This window comes from Sarcophilus harrisii, chromosome 2, assembly GCF_902635505.1.
Source record: "Sarcophilus harrisii chromosome 2, mSarHar1.11, whole genome shotgun sequence".
NCBI classification, from domain to species: Eukaryota; Metazoa; Chordata; class Mammalia; order Dasyuromorphia; family Dasyuridae; genus Sarcophilus; species Sarcophilus harrisii.
In genome coordinates this window covers 432,665,634-432,688,046 of record NC_045427.1, presented here as the reverse complement: position 1 = coordinate 432,688,046, position 22,413 = coordinate 432,665,634, and the positions used below count along the sequence as shown (strand labels likewise).

Sequence of the window (22,413 nt, the reverse complement as noted above, 5' to 3'; positions counted from 1 at the left end):
GAATGCTCTCTTTTCTTATTTTACCTCTTAGAATCCTTAGCTATCTTTGAAGTATGACTCAGGTGCTATCTCTTACACTAGACCATTCCTGATTCCTACCCATTATTTGAGTTCTATCTTCTCAAAAATACTTAAAAAACTTTTATATGTATTTATAATGCTTTATTTACATACTTCATCTGACCAGTAGAATATATACTCCTTGAGGACAGGGATCATTTTGTTTTTGATTTTGCAGATCTAGAAACTAATATAGGTTTTATCACTTAGTAGGTGCTTTATAAATATTTATTGAATTGAATTGATCCTTGTGACAATCCTGTAAGGAAGGTTAAGCAAATGATATTGTTTCCATTTTACAGATGAGAATAGTGAAGTTCAAAGATTTGCCTGAGCTCATACACCTAGTGAATGACAGAAATCAGATTTAAATTTTGATCTTTCTTTTTCCCAAAACCCTGGTCTTCTTTCTTTCAGGCCAGTTCTCTCTTTCTTGCATATGCTGTCTTCACTGTCATTCCTTAGGATCATACCAGGAAGTGATCTCTGAAGCCTTCTTAACCTGTTCTCTCCTTGATAGTGAGCCATTCAGCCAGGGCTTCACTCCAGTCCATGGGTTCTTAATCCGATGTATGGACAGATTATAGGGTCTATGAATTTGGATGGAAAAAAATGACATTTTAATTTCAATATAACCAGTTTCCTTTGTATTTAAAACCACTCCTCTGAGAAGGGCTCCATGGGCTTCTCCATATTTGCCAAGAGTTCAGGAACCCCTTCCTCAGCCAGTCTTTTGGGGAAACAGTGACAGTTGTGTTTCAGACACTGACTTTATAGGAACAAACTGTCTATAGTCAGATAATCCATCCATCTATAGACACAGGATGGATTCAGACTCCAATGAGTGGGATTTTTTTATCTCTTTCTCTAAGTCCTGGATAATCCTTTCAGTTTCATCCTCTTCCAGGATATCATGATACATTTCTCTTTGTAAGGCCTAATTTTTTTTTTTTTTCTGAGTGAACAAATTCTACAAAACTTTGTCTCTCTTGGAAGACAGAGAGTAGCCGCAGAAGTAACACTGAGTTTGAGGGCACAAGGCTTTAATTTGTGACCTGGTTCTGGGAAATAGTCTTTGTGACTTGTCATTTAACTTGTCTGTATCTCAGTTTCTCCACTGTAAAATAGGGATAATAATCCATCTACTATCCAGCTCAAAAATGCTTGCCATCAAGGGATTTGGTTGTGGACAGCACTTTATAAATTGAAAAGTGCTAAAAAGGTGAGATATTATCAGAAACATTATTTGGAACCTTTACTCTGATTACCTCCTTTCCATCAGTGCAGAACATCTTTTGCCATTCACCCTCCTGCAGACAATTTAATTGCTGTCGTTTAGGCAGTTCAAGGCATCCAATATCAGTAGATCCTTTTAGGCAGAAGAAAGGGAAATCTGTTACCTCCTTTCAGATCTGTTATCTCCTACTTATCCAAGATCATATAGGTAGTCTTCCCAGTCCATAACATTTGCAGAGAGCAATGGAATATTTAAATTGGAAAGATTCTTGGAATGTAGAAAATAACATAGTAGATTTGGCAGAGGCCTTATGACACAACCCAGAATGTAAGAGCTGAAAGGGACCATGGAGATTAGCCTAACTTCTTTTTTTTTTGGTAAAGAAACTGGGAAAGGATGTCACTTGTCCAAGGTGACATGGTGAGTTTAGTGACAGATCTCAGGTTCTAATACTTCCAATGCACTTTTCTTTCTGCTGTTCTGTTTGAGCTTGGCTTCTTGAAATGCCACCAAGTGGCTAAATGTTGAGATGCATCCTGTTAGCCCATGTTTGGGGATCTGTTGAGCCTTACTATTTAGTCTCCAGTTAGGTTGATCCACCATCTTCTGTTCTATCCTAAATGATTCTTTTAGAACTTCCATTTTTTTTTTTGCCATCCAATAGTTTAACTGTCAAGCCATTCTAGGTCCTCCCAAATGGCCCTAGCACCATCATTGCCCTACCTTGGCCCCCATTTCCCATGATTACAATTGTCTTTATGATGGAAGAGGTATTAATTTGTTCTGCCTGGCCCTACAGGACTGAGCTAGGACCAGTGGGTAGAAGTTACAAGGAAATTAATTATGACTTAATATAAAGAAACACTCCTTAATAATCAGTGCTGCCTGAAAGTAGAATGGACCATCTCAGGAGGCAGTAAACTCCCAGTCACTGGAGATCCTAAAATAAAGTCTGCATGACCACTCATCAGGCATGTTGGCCAGGGATTCATATATTGGGAGAAATCTTCTCTAGGCACCCGAGGGGTCTCTTCTAGCTCTGAGAGCCTCGAATTCTATTTATATTGGAAAGGGTAAAAAACCACTACAGAAGTGAGTCTGTTGTTTTTCTTTGATAATTATCTGCATTCTTATCAACCCTCTCATTATCCCTACAGCTAATCATGTTCAAGTATAAATAACCTTCCTCTCCCTCAGCACCAGGGAGGAAAAGAGCAAGAAGATTCAGGCTGGCTACGTGGAGAATTTCCATACTCCAAGGACATGCCAAGGTAAGTGAGTTTCCAGTTACTGAAGGCCTCACTCTCCAGCTCTTCACCCAATGATGACAAATTGATTTGGAATCAAGGCATCTAACATTTTCTAGAACTAAAGGCAAAATCAGAAACAGCATGGCAGAGTGGATGACCAGCCTAGAAATCCAAAACATCTGGGTTTAAATCTTGTTTCTGATGCACTGTGACTCTGGGCAGATCACTCAATCTGCAGTTATCTCTAAAACTATTAAGGTACAGATGAGTTGCTAATCTGTCTGAGTGGAATGATTTTCACATCAGGATTTCCCCACATCATTGAAATCACAAGTCCTATCTCCACCAATCCTGATTCCCCCAAACTTCTCCTCAATTCTCCATAATCATAAAGTCTGTATTCAATGGAAATATTTAAGTTGCTGATGATTGGCAGTGTGGGAGACAGAACAGCAATTCTTATCCTAGAGAGGTGTTCAGTCAGATGAGGAGAAACCAGGATGACCTCATAGCATGTCAGAACCAGGAGGGATCTCAGAAATCATTTGATACTCTCACTCAATTCTTCTCACTTTCCATATAAGGCCATTGAAATGGGGGGAAAGAGAGTGATTTTTCTCAAGTCATATAATAATAAATGCTTTCTAATAATGCTAGGCAATATATCCTCAGTGCTCAGACAAGAACTATAGGAGTTTTTAAGAGATAATTAAGTAATTCTTGAAGGCTAGGGTTGCAAAGAGAAGTTTTACAAAGGAAAAGAAAGTGTTAAGGGATGTCTAGGAACTAAATAAGCAGAGAGGATAGGGTAGAGGCAAGGAAGGCATTCCAGCATAAACAAAGGCCTGAAGGTGGGAATTCACTTGGGGGTTATATAAAGGGATATTGTATAGCACAACCTAATTAGAACAAAAAGTCTTGTAGGGGAATAATCTCCTTAGGAAATGAGGTTTGAGATGTGGGATAGAGTGAAATATTTCAGGTGTATATCCAGAGCTTTTATCTAAATACAATGAATGTCACACAAAGGTGATGAACTATAAGAAGGAGTCCTCTATGATGGGTGAGTATTAGGCTGAGGTAATTATGGCTGGAGTACCTTAGTTGATGTTATCCAGATGAGAAGAATACTTTCAATCCCCTCTTAGCTGTGAGTCCTGGAAGAAGATAATGTGAGCAACCCAATGATGTCAATACTCTTTTTTCAAAGGTGATCTCTTTCAACCTCCCTATGTCTGTTAATGCTACCTTAATCACAAAGCACCCATAGAGTGGACACTCTCTTACTACTTTTAGAGGTGAATTGCGGTCAAAGTTCTGAAGACTCTTGGGATTCTGTAGGAAATGTTTTGAAGAGAGAATATTGAATTGAGGGTATGTCACTCCACATTTCCTGGGCCAGCATGGGCCCAGTTCTAAAACCCTATGTCTAGTTTCAACAGCATCATCTTATCTGCAGGTGTCCGACCATGCTGAGGATTCTTTGCCTAGTCTCGTGTGCACTGCTAATACCCTCGAGGGCTGATCCAGGGGCCCTTATGAAGCTGGGAATGGAGTTCATGAACAAAGGTGAGTGACTGTCAGGGCTGAGGAGAGTTGGACCTGACTTTGCAGGGATCTCCAGAATGGTACTTCTCAGGTTGTTCTTCTGAGGCACAGCTCATAGAGAAACAAAAGTCTCACACAAGCTCAGCTGTACTGAGGTATACTGATGAAAGCTCCAGATGGATTTCCTTCTAGAGGGAATTAGTCTAGAATTCTATAATGTCATTTCTTCTTGTACCTTTGGCAAGTGTCAGGATGAGACATATGAAATGGGGATGAGTGGAGAGCCTTTTTTGTATGTCTCATATTCTCCCAAATGGGCAACCATCCACTCTATCTACATAAAGCACGGCCTTGGCTATAGCTTTAGATCATTAGATTCTTGTTTTATTTATTCTTGGGCCTTTTTTCCAGTTTGTCACCAAGGTTACTAGTTAGTTTGGGTCTGGAATCAGGATTCAGTCAGTAACAGATTTGTGATTAGAGTTGGGGCCAGGCTCAGGCTGGGCTCAAGATCAGGTCTCAGTCAGGGGCAAGAGCTGAGATCAGTCTGGGGCTGGAACTATGGTTAGGGGCTTAGTCAGGGCTCAACATTAGGGCTCAGATTAGTGCCAAGGTGAGAGTCCAATTAGGCTCAAATATTCTGGGTCTGAGGTCAGGGTTCAGTATGTAGCTACGACTTGGGATGCCACTAGGAAAAAGGCTAAATTTAGTACTAAGACTGGGATTATGAGGCAAGACTTGTGATCAGGTTTAGAGGTCTGTCTTGGTAGGGATCAGGTAGTCAGTAGTCAGAGAACTTTTTTGTATTGACCTTGACCTCATTTGCAGTATTTTTGCAATAGGGGAAGAATAAGGGAGATAAATGGGAAGAATGTGAAAGACAGCAGAGCCAACTAAGCTCTCCTGTGCATAGGAGATGATAGATAGGTGGAGTTTATTCACTGATGATCCCCCAAATAGTCACTTCTCTTCTTTATGCATCAATCACTTAATGAAGCTATAGGTCTACACTGAGGGATATTATATCTTGTGGTTGCCCTGTGGTGATATTAAGAAGAGAAAAGAATGAGAATAACCTATATTCATGTTGATTTTGCAAAGTGCTTCACATAAAATTGATCTCCTTTGATCCTTGCAACAAGCCATTGGAGAGTTAGGGAAGTTGATTGATTTATCCATGTTTACATAGCTGATAATTGTTTGAAACAGGATTTTGAATCAGCCTGATTCTAAGTCATGCTATCTATTCCACTACAGATGCCTGGTATTCTACCCTGGGGACAACTCATATATTCTGATAGAGAAAGACTCATACCTTTAACAAACAGAGAAGTCCCCTGGTGATTCGGGCAGGTACTAAATACTGGACATTCCCTTAAGCCTGATGTATAGTGATCAGGAAAAGCATGACTTTTTGCTTATGTTGAACATGGCTTTTGCTTCCTTGGAGAAAGAGGATTTTATGTACAAATCATGGGGAAGGACATTCTGAGGTGATTGGAGGTGCAAGGTTGGAAAAAAGATGATCTAACCAAATGTTATCTCTTTGGGGCTTCTTCTAGCTGTGAAGGATGCCATGGATGAGAGCCAGATATTGGAAAAAATGGCAGCCATGGCTGGCCAGAAAAATTCTGGGGTCAAACCGATTAAGGGCATGACAGGGTAAGTGTTAGGACAAAGGTACAGTAATGGGAAGGAGGGTGGGATTTGGGTGGAGATGTCCTGAGAAATGGGAAGGAGCTTGGGGGCAGGATGAGGTCTATCAAAATGACCTGTGGCCATTTCCCAGTGTCCTGAAAGAGTCAAAAATGTTCAGGGGGAGCTGAAAATATAGAATGTCAGAGCTGGAAAGGACTTTAGACATAGAAGATAGAAATTTAAAGCTAGATAGAACTTTAGAACATCGAACACAGAATGTCAGAGCTGAAGAAGACCTTAGATATCACATACTCCCTTCATTTACACAGAGCTAGAAATGGATTCAGAGGGTAGTGACCTGTTCAATGTCACACAGTAAATCAGTGTTAGAACTTGAACTAGAATGTGGGTCTTCTCAGTCTCAATCTTGTTTTCTTTCTTATATGTTGATGCTTATCTCATTCATCTTCCTAGCATAAAGGTGAAAGATGTCCGGCCTCCCATCATCACACTGGAGTTTCTTCCAGAGGTGGGAATTTTCCAGTGTGTGTCAACTCAGATCACCATCACAGGGAAGAGGTGAGTGGTGGGAGTTGGAATACATTCCTTGATAGACTGGCCTTTCCCTCAGGGGCTGGAGACCCTCAAACTGCATTGGTCTTATGGAATCTGTCACTTAGAGGTGGGAGGCAAGCCCTGTATGCAGAAATGGAAGCATTAGACAAGAATGGATGATCTACAGGATGGAACATAAGCAGAAGATAAGAGAGAGACTTAGTCTTAGGGAAGGAATTAAACCAGAACCTGTGTGTGTGTGTGTGTGTGTGTGTGTGTGTGTGTATGTGTGTGCGCGCGCGCGCCCATATATAAATTGTAACTATATAATGGTTGTATAATATGGTACAATGAAACATAGGCTCATAGAGTTAGAGCTAGAAGTGACTTTAGGAGTGCAGCAATTCTATTTTACAGATAAGGAGATTGAGGCATATACAAGTTAAGTGATGTATGCAGGGTCACATGGCTAGTGAATGTTAGGGGTGAATTTGTATGCTGGATTTCAAGTCCGTTGCCATATCCACTAGACGATGTTGTCTCCCAGAGTTGGGGCCCAAGGGCCTGTGTTTGCATCTTGGCTTTGTTATATGGTCATTGAATGTGTAGCCTCTGAGCAAATCACTTTCCCTTTATGAACTTCACTTGTCAAATGAAGGGGTTTACTAGATTTTTTCTAGAGGTTCTTCAATAGGGACTCTATTTTTATACCCTGATTTTATAGTTGATTTTCTCTCAACCATGTAAGAAATGGGTGGTAGAACTGAGTCAAAACCTTAGAGCAAGATTCTAAAAACACCATATGTTTACTACATCCCATCCCTTCCCCTCAATTCTGTAGTTTCCATCACATTTATGGGCATTAGAAATTTACCTACCTAAACTTTATGTTCTTCCAGAGGTATCTGGATTATTCAAAGAGACCTTTAAAACTATTGTAAAAAGAAATAGGCCAATCAAAAGTATTCCTACATTTAGTAACTAGTACCCTGAGTTGGAAGGCCAGCTAGAATGCTGGACTTGAAGTCTGGAAGATCCATATTCATGAATTCAAATATAATCTCAGACACTAGCTGTGTGATCCTGGGCAAGTCACTTTATTCTGTTTGCCTCAGTTTCCTCATCTGTAAAATGAGCAGAGAAGAAAATGGTTAATCACTTTAGTATCTTCGCCAAGAAAACCCCAAATGGGGACATGAGTCAGATGGTTGAAAAAGACTGAACAACAACTCTGTATTGGGAATCCCACGTGGATTTTAATCTTGGCTTTGTTTTGACATACTGTATGACTCTGGGCAAATCCCTTGTACCTCAGTTTCCTCCTTTATAACATGAAGAGGTTGGACCAGATGGAGGCCCTTTACACATTTGATTTTCTGTTATTTTGGTTGTTTGAGTGTAGATTCAGTGTCTTTGCAGATGGTTCTAGGAAATCTATCCTTTCCCTTCTCAGCTTTATAGGTGGGACAATGGAAATCATTGTAGTCGTGAACATTACGGCCACCAACCGTCTGTCACTGGATGAGGCAACAGGGCTGCCTGCATTCAACAGTGAAGGATGTCAGATCATTTTGGTCAACGTCAAAACCAACCTGCCCAGCAAGTGAGTATTGAGCAAGTAAGTGGGGGCTTGTTCAGAGATTTGGGTGCAGAAGCCCCTGGTGTGCTGCCTGTATGCTCAAAAAAATAGGCATTAGCAGGAGCCCTGAACTCTTTTTAGTCCAGCAAGGTCTGCTGTGTTGACTTTAAGCTTGGGTATTGGTCCTCTCCAGGGCCTCCTGTAAGGGTTTTACAGAAGAACCTGAAATCATCCTTCTCACTTTCTGCCTTTGCCTAGAGGCCTAAGATTAGCACCAAACCATTCTACTTCTAATTCTTTTCATAGAAAATATGAATGAAAGCATGACAAAATATGCTGACAAACATAAACAAAAGTCTCATTTCTATATTCCCCCTCCCCCCCACATTGGAAATGGTAGACTAAAACTCCTTTTTTTAATTTTTATTTTCTGTTCATTTTTTTTTTCATTCCTTCAAAATGGTGGATCACTCACCTAGACATTCCTAATTTCAGTCACCTATTCACTACATCCATTTATTTACTCACTCACTTTCTTGATTTACATTTTCCATTAATTTCCTCTTATTTATCCATTCATTCTTTTGCTCACACTCATTATTCACTCATTCTTTTGCTCATTCCGGTTTTCCTTCTCTTCCATCTTCCTTCCTTTCTGACCATTTTTCTCGTCTTTGATATCCTTGTTGCTCCATTCAGCATGCTTCCTAAAGTGGTCAACAAGTTCCTGGACAGCACACTCCAGAAGGTTCTCCCTGGCATGGTAAGTTTAAGTTCTTATTACATTGGGTTTTCTTGGATCTGAACAATCAGTCAATCAACTAATCAGCTTTTATGAAGCACCTACTATGTGCCAGGAACTATTATATTCCATGTTTAAAAGTGAAACACTCATTGTACCTACAGAAGTTTGCATTCTAAGAGTATAATAAAATATTTCTGTGAGGGGAGTGTTGGCCAGGAAAGGGAATTTTGATTTAGGGAGTCATTCAAATTGTGAGTGAAGCCAAAAGATAGTATGTTATCGTGCTCTTTTCAGGAACAATGTTAATATTAATTTTATTTTTATTCTAGAGGTAGAAAACAGGTGCAGAACTGGAAGGAGTCTTAGCATTGATCTATTACAATTCCTTCATCTTATAGAGAAGAAAACTTAAAGCCAAAGAATGAAAATTTGTTCCAAATCCCAGAGGATGTTAATAATAGAGCCAGACAGAGCATCAGATTCCAGGACTTCTGGGACTGAACTCTTATCTGTGACTTTCTGTCTAGTACCTTTGGCCCAAGACAGGGGGTTCTGATTGTTCTTTCACTTTAGCTCCTTTCTCTTTCCTAGATGTGTCCTGCAATTGATACTGTCCTGGAGTTTGTGAACCACAAGTGGACTCACCTCATGGGTATATTGTTATAATTGTAAATATTTCTCCAGCTGGGAATTGAAGTTATTATGAATGTTAGAGTTGGAAAAGACTTTGGGGTCATTGATTCAAATTAAAGTTTTACAGGGGAAGATGATGAGATCTGAAGAACAAAAATGATTTGTTTAAGATCATATAGCAAGAGAGTCAAGAGAAGAAGCCAGGTTTTGTAGATGGCTAACCTATGGGTTTTTACCCTGTGCTGGGTTGTTTCCTGAAAAAAAGTGTTTCCATTTTTGAGGACAGGTGGACTCTTTCCCCATGATGGTTCCATCCTTGAACCAGCTGGTGAAATTTAGACATACTTAAGGCTAGTTCTCTTAAACCTAGTCAATCCCTACATTACTTATGCTGGAATCTCTGATTGTGTGTTCTCTGTGTCTCCTTTACAGATCCCAGACCGGTGGGTGAAGCTGGAAGCATCAAGTATGTTCTTTCAGGCACCCCAATCACCACAGAAAAGTACATAGAAGTGGATTTCAGTGTAAGTGGTCTGTAGCCACAACCACAGCCAGGCTTGGTACCTTTTGATTTTATGAGATCACATCTTCTACCTGTCATTTACCAACTTTAGTGAGACTCAGAAATGATATGAGAATTGCAGAGGGAAGGAAAGAGATGATCAGGGTCCCTTTTAGAACTAGGATTCTTAATCTTTTCTTTTTTCCTGTTTTGGCCTTCAGGGAAGTCTGGTGATACCCACAGAACCTTTCTTAGAATGATGTTTTTAAATGCATAAAATAAAATAGAAACACAAAGGAAACCAATTATATTGAAATTGTGGCTCTCAAAATATTTAAAAAGGTTATGGATTACAGATTGAAAGGTTATGTTTTATAACAATCACTTTTGTGGCAGTTGTCCCTGGAGCTGACTAAGAAAGGATTGAGTTCAAACTTGGAAATAAGAGCTGGGTTAGAATCCCACCTTGTTATCTGTATGACACTAGGTCAGTCTGGGCCAGATATTTCCTAGGTCTCTGTTTCCTTATCTTACTGGGCTAAACCTGATGGCTTCTTTTAGCCCTTGATCTATTCTCCTATAATTTGTGATTCTATAATCCTATGGAGTCAAGAAGACCAGATTTTAAGTACTACTGTTGATACATACTAGCTGTGTGATCCTGGGAAAGTCATCTAAGTTTAGAGTTTTAGGCACCTCTCTAAAACCATAAGTTACAGAGCAGATGCTGATATGTATCTGCAGAGAGTATCTCCTCATGGAAGTTCCCCATGTAAGTGAAATCACAACTTCAATTCAAAAAGAGAAAGAAAGAAAAAACACACCAAAGTCTATTAATATTAATGTTTTGTTCTTTCTAGTCATTAGACATGTGATCTGGGGAATATTTATGAAATGATAACATTGGATCTGAAAGGCATCATAGAACATAGAATGTTAGAACTGAGAGACACAGATCATCTAAGTGAACTTCTTTATTTCACCAATGGAAAAGGAAAGAAAGTGATTTGCCCAGTAAATCAGTGGTATAGCCAGGACTAGAACTCATGTACTTGACTGGGTCACACTGACTCAACTTGGGACAATGAAACAAGTTTGAATGGGATGAATGAGATGATATAGAGATAGCAGTGGTACAGAGTCTCAGGGCTTGTGTTTAAATCATGACTCTTCCTGTTACAACTTATAACTGTTTTATTATTCATATGATCTTGGATAGATCACTTAGCCTACTTGGTCTTAGGTTTCTTTGACTGAAATGGGGGGACTGGGCAAGAAGATCTCAAAGGTCCTTCTCTCTCCAAAACTAAGATTTCTTGAATGTTAACATTTTAGAATTCATAGACTTCCTAAGGATTTTCTGTTTAGCATAAGTTCAGTTATTTCAGTTGTGTCTGTCACTTTATGATGCCATTTTGGAGTTTTCTTGGCAAAAATACTGAAATAGTTTGCCTTTTTCTCTGAGGCAAGCAGGGTTAAAAGTCTTGTCTGAAGTCAGATATGAATTTAGGAAGATGAGTCTTCCTAATTCTAGGCCAGGTACTCTATCCACTGAACTCCCTAGCTTACCTTAGCATTTGTGGGTATAGCTGAGAAATAAGAGTTAATTATTCTTGAGGGTGAATGAATGTCCATCTCTTCCATCCCCAATTGTATAGCCTGTAGTCCAGAGAGAGGATGGTGATACCATTGATCTGCCTGAAGATGGAGCTGCCATCACAGTCCTGGAAGATTATCCAGATGGTTCATCCCAGTTAGTGCTCTCAGCAGCATTTTTTGCTGCTGAGTTCACCCTTTTACAGAAATCTTTTGATGTGGACATCAAAGGCAAAACTGTGAGTCACTTTCAACTTACTGGTCACTATTCTTTCCCTATATGTGGGAGGGTACTTTCCTTCTAGTCTAACAGGTCTTGGATCTTGGGGTCCATGCCTAATGGAGTTCCCTCCACTTTTAGTGACAGTAATTTCTTCTCCTGGTTGACTGAGTTCACTGAGGGCTGGAACTTTATCTTTTTATCCCTCAGTTCTGAGTGCAGTAAATAATAGTGTGTCCTAAAGATTTCTCAAATTGAGATTTTGTTTTTGTTTTATAGATTGGCAAGCTCCCTCCACATACAACCAAAACAGTGGCTCGCTTTGTGCCTCGGGTGAGTTATTTTACCTGGTTCTGACCCCTTATGTTAGACCATTTCCCACAAAACTGGATGAGGGAGGTTTTCATAGTTTGCTTTTCTCCAGGTTTTCCAAAGTGTTTTTCTGATTACAATTCTATGCGCTAAGTAGTATAGGCATTATTAGCATTCCATTTCTATAAATGAGGAAACAGAGACTTAGAGAAGCCAGTGAATCATAGACTGAGAACTTCAAGGAATTTTAGGGGAACATCTCCCCCAGAACTCTCATTTTATAGATAAGGAAATTGACACTCGGAGAGGTTAAATGATTTATACATAATAAACATCAGAGCTAAGATCTGAAGCTGACTTTTCTGGCTTAAAAACCATCCTTCCATCATGCTACACTATCTTCTTTGTGCCTTCCTTTGCCCCTCAACCTTATGGAGGAGATGGGAAGGGGAGTGAGAACATTTTATGCCTGGGATTAGACTTGAAATGCTATAAGGACATATTTAGAGTCAAGTGCCAGGAGAGTAGCTACAATATAGAATCAAATGAAGTGGGATGAAAATTCTTTTGATAACATATTAATATATGAGTTCTTTTAAATTTCTGGGATATGTAATGGAGGGTGATTTTTTAAAAATCAGGTAAAATTTAACAGTAATACCATCCCAGCGCATTGAATTTTTATCAAATTCAGTCACACCACGAATTCTACCACCAAACTATTGATGGTGTTAGACCAACAGATCAATGACATTCTCTGTTGTCTCTGTTGTCCAAGAGAAGGCAAGGATTCTGAAGTCATCAGAAATGAACAGACTGTCATATTAGCAACTTACTCTCTATGTCTTATATGGGGGAAAAAAGGCTGGAGGGGGTCATATAGAATGTGACTGTGAGAAAGTTAAGGAAACATTTTCTTCATTTCCTGATGCCTTTGAATGGTACACTTACCTTGTCCAATATAAAAACAGTGATGAAGAATTTTCTTCTATTTCTACTGAGGTCAACAGCTCTAGGGCTTGTCCTGAATAGAGTATCTTGGATTCCTGCAGGTTCGTAAGGCCTATCGCAAATCAGTGCCTTTGATGACCCAAATCAGAATCAATAAGCCCCCCAAAGTCAGCATGAAACCAGACAAGAGCCAGTTGCACCTCCATGGCACAATAGAGATGTTTGCTGTTTCTCCCAAGTCAGGTCCCTCCTCCATGTTTGTTCTAGAAACTGTGAGTATTCAAATCCATTTTCCACTCATTAACAGGCCCTGACTATCTTTGCAATTGATCAGCTTACTAGAGGCCAATTATTGGGCAACTGCTCATATGATCTGATCTATTGTCTTAATGACTCCATCTGAGATAACATGATTGGCACCTTCAGACATGTAAAAGACTCTCCTAGAGGGGAGGGATTAGACTTGGTCAACTTTGTTCTATTTGGCAGAACTAGGCTTAGTTAGTGGAAGTTATAAGGACACAGATTTTTTTTTATTTAAATTTTATAACTTTTTATTGACAGAGCCCATGCCTGGGTAATTTTCTTTTCAACATTATCCCTTGCACTCCTGTTCTGATTTTTCCCCTCCCTCCCTTCACCCCCTCCCCCAGATGGCAAGCAGTCCTATACATGTTAAATATGTCACAGTATATCCTAGATACAATATATGTGTGCAGAACCAAACAGTTCTCTTGTTGCACAGGAAGAATTGGATTCAGAAGTTAAAAATAACCTGGGAAGAAAAACAAAGGACACAGATTTTAACCTGACATTAGGAAGAACTTCCTAAAAATTCAGTCTGTCAAACAATAGAAAGGGTTCCTTTGGGAAGCAGTGACCACTTCCCTATCATTGGAGGTTTTTATGGAGAGTCTGGGTGATCCCTTGTCAGGGAAAATTGTAGAGAAAACATAAAAAGGGATATTGATGATTGGATGAGATGTCCTCAGAGGCCCCTATCCAAGGGTATTGGAGATTTGATAAGTGGGCAACCAGATTAAGTTGGTTATGATATAGACACAGAGTTCAGGAGAGATAAAGTCCATTATAACATTTGAAAAATATTTAGGGACTACTTAGAACTGGAATAAGATTAAATTCTTGATTGGTGAGATCACAGAGCTGAGGGTACGATGATTGAGGAAACTGATAATGATTTAATTAGATCTTGGACTTGAACAGACAAAAGCAGAAACTGAATGGGTTAGATGGTTTTCAAAGTCGCTTCTAACTGTGATGTTCTATAAATTTATGTTTTAAATTCATCTTTATTGACTGAACCAAGGCAAACTACACTGTATGTTTTCCATCCTTCTCTCAAACATTTTTATCCTTGTTTCATTGAATAAAATGAACACTTTGGACTCTCTTGTAGGGAACGAGTAGTTAGAGAAGAGTGACTTAGTAAAAATGGGAAGTAGTAAAAATGGGTAGTAAGTTCATTGGAGACTTATGAAAAAGGTGTGACAAAATGAACAAATTGGGTACATATGGGCCTTGGGTCTTTGTTAGCCACTTGTTGCCTCCCCATATCTTTCCTCCTGCTGGAGATTGAGAAGGGGTAGACCCTGAAGCCCTTTTCCCTACATGAGGGCTGGTTCTGTCTATTGGAGTTGAGAATCTGGAGGATGGCATGCTTGAACACATATCTCAAAAGTTTATGTTTGAAAAGTGCCATGCTCTTGGACTGACTTCTTGTTCTTTGCCACCGGCAGCACTTAAGCTTGGATATTCAGTATTCATTGAGTGAAGACAAAGTGCACATGGTCACATCCATGGACAAGTAAGTGGAGATCACTCCCTCTGGGTAAGAGCATCCTCTTTGCCAAATATACACATAGATAAATGTAACAAGTAGTTACATGACACTCACCCATGACGTAAGCACAGAACTCATTTGTCTGGGAAATGTATAATATGCACTCACTCAAGGAATGTAGTATGATCTGACATAATAGGCATATAGATATATGTCAGCCTCACATGTTGTATGACACACATGTTAAATGAACACACTTACATGATACCTTGGAGATAGAACATATTATATGCTCACCCAACATATACATGAAATATACACAATATATCTGAGGTGAATGATAGCTCATGATCACATATGTCACACTCAGATATAATACATACACAATGCAGATGTGTTTTTTCAAAGAGGAAAGAAAATGAGACCTTAACAAAAAGAATTGGTACTGAGAATCCTGGGTAGGTTAAAGCTACCCAACTCTAGTTAGATGTGGGGTGTGTGGAGTGGGGAGACACACTTAGGAAAAAAAAAGACACAATCTTTTGTCCCTAAAGGGAAAATGGCCACATGTCCATAGCTATAGTGTGTGGTTGTAGGAGCACTTGAAATAGAAAGCTCTCAGCCTCTAGCTCAAACTTCTCATTAGCAGGAGCCCTCCTCAGCCTGAAACTAGACCCTTTTGTAGGTCCTGGAATTGCTCTTCACAACTTCTTGCCATGTTTTAGTTTTTTTTCCTTAAAACAGATAGCTCTGCCTCCCAGACTGCCCACATCTCCCTTCCCTACTTCTTTATTTCCTGCAGATTGCTGGATCTTTCTGTGGCATCTTCTTCCATTGGATCTTTTAAGGTAAATGCACAGGACTTCTATTTTATTTTACTTTATATGGGTAAGATGAAGTGACATGTGATGGAGAGCATATTGAATTTGGAGTTCAAATGTTCAAATATTGCTGCTATTACCAGCTTAGGTGGCTATGAATAAATTACTTAATTTCCCTCTTCACTGAGAATAATCCTGACAGTAGCATCTAATTTGTGGTGTTCTTGTGAGGCTCCAAGTGATATAATGTACTTAAAGCATTTTGCAAATGATAAAGTGTTTCAACAAAGTTAGCTTTTATTATTATTGAATACCATGTAGCCATAAGTAAACCAATAAACTAATTAGTTTTATTAGTTTTTTTCTAATGTGGTTAATGAAAAGAAGTGTCCTGAAGTTAGAAACAATAACCATATAGTTGGGGGATAGGTTTTCATGAAGATATCTATATTCTTCCTTCTCTTCCCCCTACCCAATACCACATGCATACCTTGTCCCTTATAAACAATGGTACATGTTTAGAAGTTGCCTGGGAATTGCATCTTTTGGGGATCTTAATCCTTCCTGGTTTATTACCTGTAGGTAGTAAAAAATAGGAGGTGACAGTGACTTTTAGACAAGAGATAACTTGGCATAGTCTAGAGTTGGATTTCAACAGTGTTGAATTCACTCAATTAATCTGAGTACTTTGTAAACAGTTCTCTAGTTCCCTCTTCTGCATGGATGCGTAAGTCTCCTTAGGAGATGTCCCCATTTTCCTTGTGGTACAAATCTGAGTCTTAGTTCTCTGGACTCAGACTCAAATGGGCTGGTTCTGAGGAGACAGAAAGCATTGTATAAATGTTCAATAATGGATAGTGTCCCAGTGCTGAATTTCCCATATTCTTTAGACCTGGGAATATCCAGACTATGGAAAAAAATCTAACAATTTTTTATTTTGAAATTCTTATTGTCTTTTGTTTACATATCACTGTAATTTCATTTCCTTAATATAGCTTTCCTCATCATTTTACTTTTCCTCTTCCAACCAGTCATTCCTTATAACAGACTAAAAAAGAAAGAGAAGAGAGATCAATTCTTCAAAATTAATCAATGAATCAACTGAGTGCCTAGTATGGTTTTTGGTATATAGAAGGTACTTAATGCTTGTTGACTTGATTCACCACTATATGTGTGGCATCCTGCACCCTATTGTTGCTCACTTTTTTTCTTTTTTTTTTTTTGCTGAAGCAATTAGTGTTAAGTGTCTGGGATCAAATTTGAACTCAGATCCTCCTGACTTCAGGGCTGGTGCGCTATCCACTGGGCCACCTAGCTGCCCCTAGTTGCTCACTTTTTAAAAGAAAAGAATTATAGTCTTGTATCTCTTTTCAGGGTCAAATTTGTTCATTATTATTATATAGCATGTGGTTTTAATTTTTTCTTTCCATTTACTTTGTTGTAGTCATTGTTTTCCTACTTTGGCTCATTTCATTTTGCATTGGTTTATACCAGCATGCTTGATAGAACAATAACCCACTGTGCCAAAAAAGACAAGTCGTCGGATTAGACCACTAGGATCAGGTCTGACCAGATGTTGGTGAATTCTATTGGCTCCTTGATGTCATGAGGAGGGGAACTGTAGGTTGGGTTGTAAATCAGTTGCATGACAACATTAGTTTCCATTTTTCTCTGTGTTCAACATCTTGAGGTTATTTTTCTTTCTCTCTTTGGTGGAAGGAAGTAGTGGCGAGCGGGGAGATGAAGGAGCTGTAATTTATAAGCACTGAGTACCTGGGCTTCATGAACTAATGACATTAGTGACCAGTTTTTGTTATCGTGGATAATGCTCTCTCCTTGTGGGCAAGGCAGAAATCCACAACCTATTCTTATCTCAACAACTGACCTGCTGGTGGCTTTATCCATCCAGAACTATTTTTAGGGACTTCTAACTTTTAACCAATCAACTAATAAACATTTATTAAGCACCTTCTATGTGCCATGCATTGTGCTAAGAGCTGAGAATACAAAAAGAGGCAAAAAACAATCCCCGTCCCTACAAGGACCTTACATTCCAATGAGTGAGACAATATGCAAACAAATATATATATATATATAAAACAAGCTGCGTATACAGGAACAATAGGAATTAATTAGCAGAAAAAAGTCACTAGAAATCAATGGATTGAGGAAACTTTGCAGTAAAAGATAATATTTTAGTTGGGACTTAAAGGAATCCAGGGACATCAGTAGTCAGAGCAGAGAAGGGAGAACATTCTGGGCATGCAAACAGAACTTCATATTAGGACTTACTGTCCAGGACTGGATGATCCTATCCCAAACCAGTCACTAAGTTCTTATTTTACCAGGGAAAAAGGAATAGGCTCTCCCAATCACTTCCTTTCCTTTTCTCTCTTTCAGCCTTAGTAGTTTCAAGTCACCATACAAATATCAATTTCTTCCCTAAGATAGTGGGATCTTATGAGAAGCTTAGCAAACTGAGACAGTGAGTAACAACCAAAAATATTTGTGATTCTCTTACTTCTTGCTGGCTTTTTCAGAAATACATACATATATATATATATATATATATATATATATATATATATATATATATATCTACTAGTTCATAGGAGATGCTGCCTTCAGCATAGATGGCAGAATTGGCTCTTCCAGGAGTGGAAGATCCAAATTTGTGCTTGCTAGAATAAGGAAGATATTTCCCATTCTTCAACCCCAATGAATAGAACTAACAAAATGCTCAGCCAAAGAGGCATTATCTCATACTGTTTCAAACAGGGTGTGAATCAGGGATTCTTAACATGTTTTATTTCATGGCCCCTTTGGCAGCCTCATGAAATATTTGGTTCTCTTCTCACAATAATAGTTTTATATTAACAAAATACACAGGATTTAAAAAAAAAATTTAGGATTACAAAGAAAGCAATTATCTTGTTAGTTATGTTAATTGGGGTTGAGGAGTATGAGACATTCTTCTTACATTAGCATACTTAGCCATGACAGTATCCAAAGTAGTGACTTCTCTTGGTGCAATGGACAAAACATTGGCATCCACTGAGCAAATTTGGATGTGAATGCTGGCTCTGGCACATGCCATCTATGGGCAGGTAACTGCTATTCTTTTGGACTTATAAAACAAGAGATTTGAATAAAATGACCTCTAAAGGATTCTTTTTGTGTGAACCTATGATAGTTGTTTTTATGAACCTCATGGAAACTCAGACAAACAAGGGTAAGCCCTGATTGGTGAGAGTGGGACTTCCTGTGAGGATACCTCACCCAAGTCAGTCCTTGCCCTAGTCATCAGTTCTTCAAAAGCTCTCAGATCCTGTAGTATTCAGAGAGCCTTCACCTTCTGCCTTCCCTGATCCAATCAGGGTCTCTGTTCTGGTAACTTTTGGATTGGGTGTCTAGAATGGGAGCCAGATTATACCTCTATCCCCCAGGTTCCCTATATATAAAATGAGTGAGTATGAAAAAATGATTCCTAAGATCCCTTGTTGCTCTGGAATTTTATTTTATCTGTTTTATTTTGTTATATCTGTTTCTTGCAGGTGAAAAAGCTGAAAGAATTTTTAACTAGTTTAATCCAAGAGGCTTATGTACCCATCATCAATGGTGAGGGCCAAAGGGCATTTTGCTTTTACCATGGAGCAACTGATTAATGATAGTGTGGAGATGGCAGGGAGGAATTCTGGGCAGTGGACATATGATCATGGTCAAAGATCTTGCCTATTCATCATCTTTGAATATGATCAGATAAGTAGGAGTGGTAGCAATGACACACTCCTGGGGAAACCAGGCCTTTCTTGATATACTGAACATCGCACACAGAAAGAATGACATTAACAGGAAGAAGTTTGAACTGGAATTCAGGAGCTGTATTTGTCCCTGGGGTATATAATACGATTGTGCGACATTGATGTAACCTAAATTTCTTAAAGCGCCAGTTTCCCTATCCACAAATTGGGGATAATGAAACTGATACCACTCACAGGGTTATCACCGGAAAAATGCCTTCCAAGGTGCTGTGGTATAGTAGGTAGAATATTAGAGCTGGAATGAGGAAGACACGAATTCAAATCCTATCTCAAACTCTTGAATGGCATGATTTTGATCAAATTACTTAAACTGTTTGGGCCTCAGTTTCCTTTTCTGTAAAATGAAGGATTGGATGATTGAGTTTCCGTCTAGCTAAAAATTTTGTAATTTTATGAACCTTAACTTTTAGAGAAATGTTGAAACTCTTTGACTTTATCCTATCCTTTAAGGTCATTCCCCCTTTCTCCCTACCCCATTCCTAGTTCTTTCCCATGCTGATGTGTCCTTTTATCTTTTTCAGGTGCACTTGAAGTTGGGTTCCCTCTTCCAGAATTCTTGGACATGACGTATGGTCAATCAGAGTTGGCCATTGCAGAGGTATGGGTCAGGGCTCTCTCTGCTTCCTGCCTTCCTTATCTTTAAAGTTGGGAAGGATGGAGCTCAGAGTCTCAGACTAACATAAAAGAAAGGCAGGTTTCAAATATCTTCCTCTCCCCAGCCCATTATAATCCCTACCCTGAATAAAAAGCAAACTCCTGCCCAGGGAATGAAACTTCACCTAGGAGTTGACTTGGTTTGAAGTCTTAGTTTTGGTTGTTTGATTTTGGGGGAATTGCCTTCCTTTTTGATGCCCCTCTGTGATGGTCAAAGGTCCAAAGCCTTCCCACAATTCCACACTGTCTCCCTGAACCAGAGTGGAAGTGGCCAGAATGGAGGTGATATCTATGATTGCCTAGGATACTGATTAAAAGCATCATGGACTCCAGAAATATCAGTGGTCCCCCTTTCTGTGCTTCTAGTTTACACATTATTTTATGTAAGGGAATCAGGTCAGGTATTATTATTCCCATTTATTTCCAGAGATTATATTGATGCTTCATAGAAAGGAAATGGCTTGCTTAAAGTCACACAGTAGGTTAAAGTCAGAGCTAGGAGAAGAAATCTGGAAGCAGCCTTTAAAGGAGGCTCACAGAGCCTCTTTTAGCATGAAGCTCTGAGATCCTAGGTCCTTGTTCTTTTCATTCTGCAGGGACTAGGTCTGAATGAAATTCTAAGAGGTCAAGAAAAGAGTGTGGGTTGGTTGCTCTAGAAATAGACTCGGTATAAGTTAACAGGAATCTTTCTCTTTGCACATCTTTCCTCTCTTCCTAGTGGATTATAGTGTCCAATTTGGACACCTTCTATCAAATCAAGCAGATCATTCTCAGAGGCTAGGGCAGAGAGGTGTACATGTGTTTGTGTATAAATAAGTTTGTATGCGTGCATTTGTGTGTGTGTGTGTGTGTGTGTGTGTGTATGAGAGAGAGAGACAGACAGACAGACAGAAAGACAGATAAGAGACACAGAGACACAGAGACAGAGAGACAGAGACCAGAGAGACACAGAGACAGAAAGACAGAGACAGAGATACAGAGAAGAGAGACAGAGACAGAGAGACAGAGAGACACAGGGACACAGAGACAGAGAGAAAGAGAGACTCAACTGCTCTTCTATTCATTCCAAGATACTCTTGAACAGTTTGTGGAGTCCAGGTCTTCTTATTCCCTCCCTCCAACCCTCTCCCCAGGATCCCCCAAGGCAAGATCACACTGTTTTCCTGAGTATAAGTCCCATAGTGGATGGAATGGAGTCCAATCCCAAACACTTATTTTCACAGGAATTTAGTCAAAGAGGTCCTTTTTACTTGAGGTTCCATTTCTCAAATTTTCTTTCAGAATACCCTGGTGGTGGACCTGCGGAAACCCTAGGGGAGAGGAGGAGCTGCTCATTGCCCAGGATACCTGCTTCAGGTCCAGAGAGCCAAGAGTCCATCCCCTTTCCAGACTCCAGTCTTCTCCATTTTGCTTATAAATGTTTTTCCTCAGATAAAGAGAGGGAAAAGGCTTTGCCTATGGCCCATCCTACTAACAGGATAAATGGCTTCACTGGAATATGACTGACATCTTTGCTTGCAGCATATCTACCCTCATGAGCATCTCTCCTTCTCTCCACATGATCACTTTAGAGACCTGGTTTTAGGTCTGGTTCTGCCACTCCTTCATTGTTTGACCCTTGATAAATCACATTGCACATGTGACCTGAAACTTAAGCCCCTAGGCCAATACACTCCCCTACTCTGGGGATGTAGCTTGTGGCCCTGGAAGGAGAGATACTGGGCAGTAGCGGTTGGCAGTGGGTGATTGCTAATACTTGTATTGAGGGTGATGGTAGATGTATGAATGAAGCAGGGTAAGAGAAATATTAAGAGAGAGAGAGAGAGAGAGACAGAGATGATAGAAAGCAAAAGTCAATGGCATCCCCCACTTCCCCTCTAGTCTGCAGCTGGATGTGGTTAAAAGCAAGCAGACCTATAGTGATTCTCAGTGGGAAGGAACCTCAGAGGGTGTTTAGTCCAACCCCATTGCCCATCGGTTACCACAAGGGAGAATTTTCTACAATGGTTCCTCATTGACCACTTTTTTTTCTGTCCAATTGTCCATCTTCAATCATCATTAGAAATAATAACAATGAAAATAGCTGACATTTGTGTTCATTCATTCATTTGTTCTTTCATTCATTCATTGAACAGTGACTAAGTACGTATTATGTGTATGGCCCCAAGACTGACCCCTGTAACATCAATGTACTACATAGATTCTATGGGGGAGGGACTTACAGTATAATGGAGGAAGGGCAGATTTACACTATAGATATCATGATACAAAATAGAGATAAATGCAAAGAAAAGGTTCAGACAGAGATCCCTGGTATAGTCAAAGAGAAAGGGATCACTTTTTACCTCAGCCCAAGGTGAGAAAGGAGAGAATGAATCAGCATGGGGCTCTGGCTCCTAATTTAGACCTTGAAGGAAGGGAGGGAGGGGCTTTCACAATAGAGATGGAACAATAGGAGATGGAAGTAGACAGGAATAGGATAAGGCTGAA

General features: G+C 39.5%; 1 protein-coding gene across 1 annotated transcript; it reads left to right on the top strand.

The window, feature by feature from the left end:
* Positions 1–4,016: 4,016 nt before the first annotated feature.
* BPIFB6 (BPI fold containing family B member 6) lies at positions 4,017–21,992 on the top strand. Its single transcript, XM_031949520.1, has 15 exons — positions 4,017–4,116; positions 5,658–5,757; positions 6,208–6,312; positions 7,742–7,891; positions 8,567–8,630; positions 9,204–9,264; positions 9,678–9,769; positions 11,406–11,582; positions 11,843–11,896; positions 12,928–13,098; positions 14,584–14,651; positions 15,430–15,475; positions 19,003–19,066; positions 19,791–19,867; positions 21,205–21,992. The coding sequence occupies exons 1-15, from the start codon at positions 4,017–4,019 to the stop codon at positions 21,235–21,237; spliced, it is 1,362 nt and encodes a 453-aa protein (XP_031805380.1). The 3' UTR covers positions 21,238–21,992.
* Positions 21,993–22,413: the final 421 nt, after the last annotated feature.

Coding starts and splice junctions, on each gene's coding strand:
- BPIFB6 (XM_031949520.1), top strand. CDS start 4,017: ATGCTGAGGATTCTTTGCCTAGTCTCGTGTGCACTGCTAATACCCTCG. Junction 9,265..9,677: donor CAAGTGGACTCACCTCATGG/GTATATTGTTAT, acceptor TCTCCTTTACAG/ATCCCAGACCGGTGGGTGAA. Junction 13,099..14,583: donor CCATGTTTGTTCTAGAAACT/GTGAGTATTCAA, acceptor TGCCACCGGCAG/CACTTAAGCTTGGATATTCA.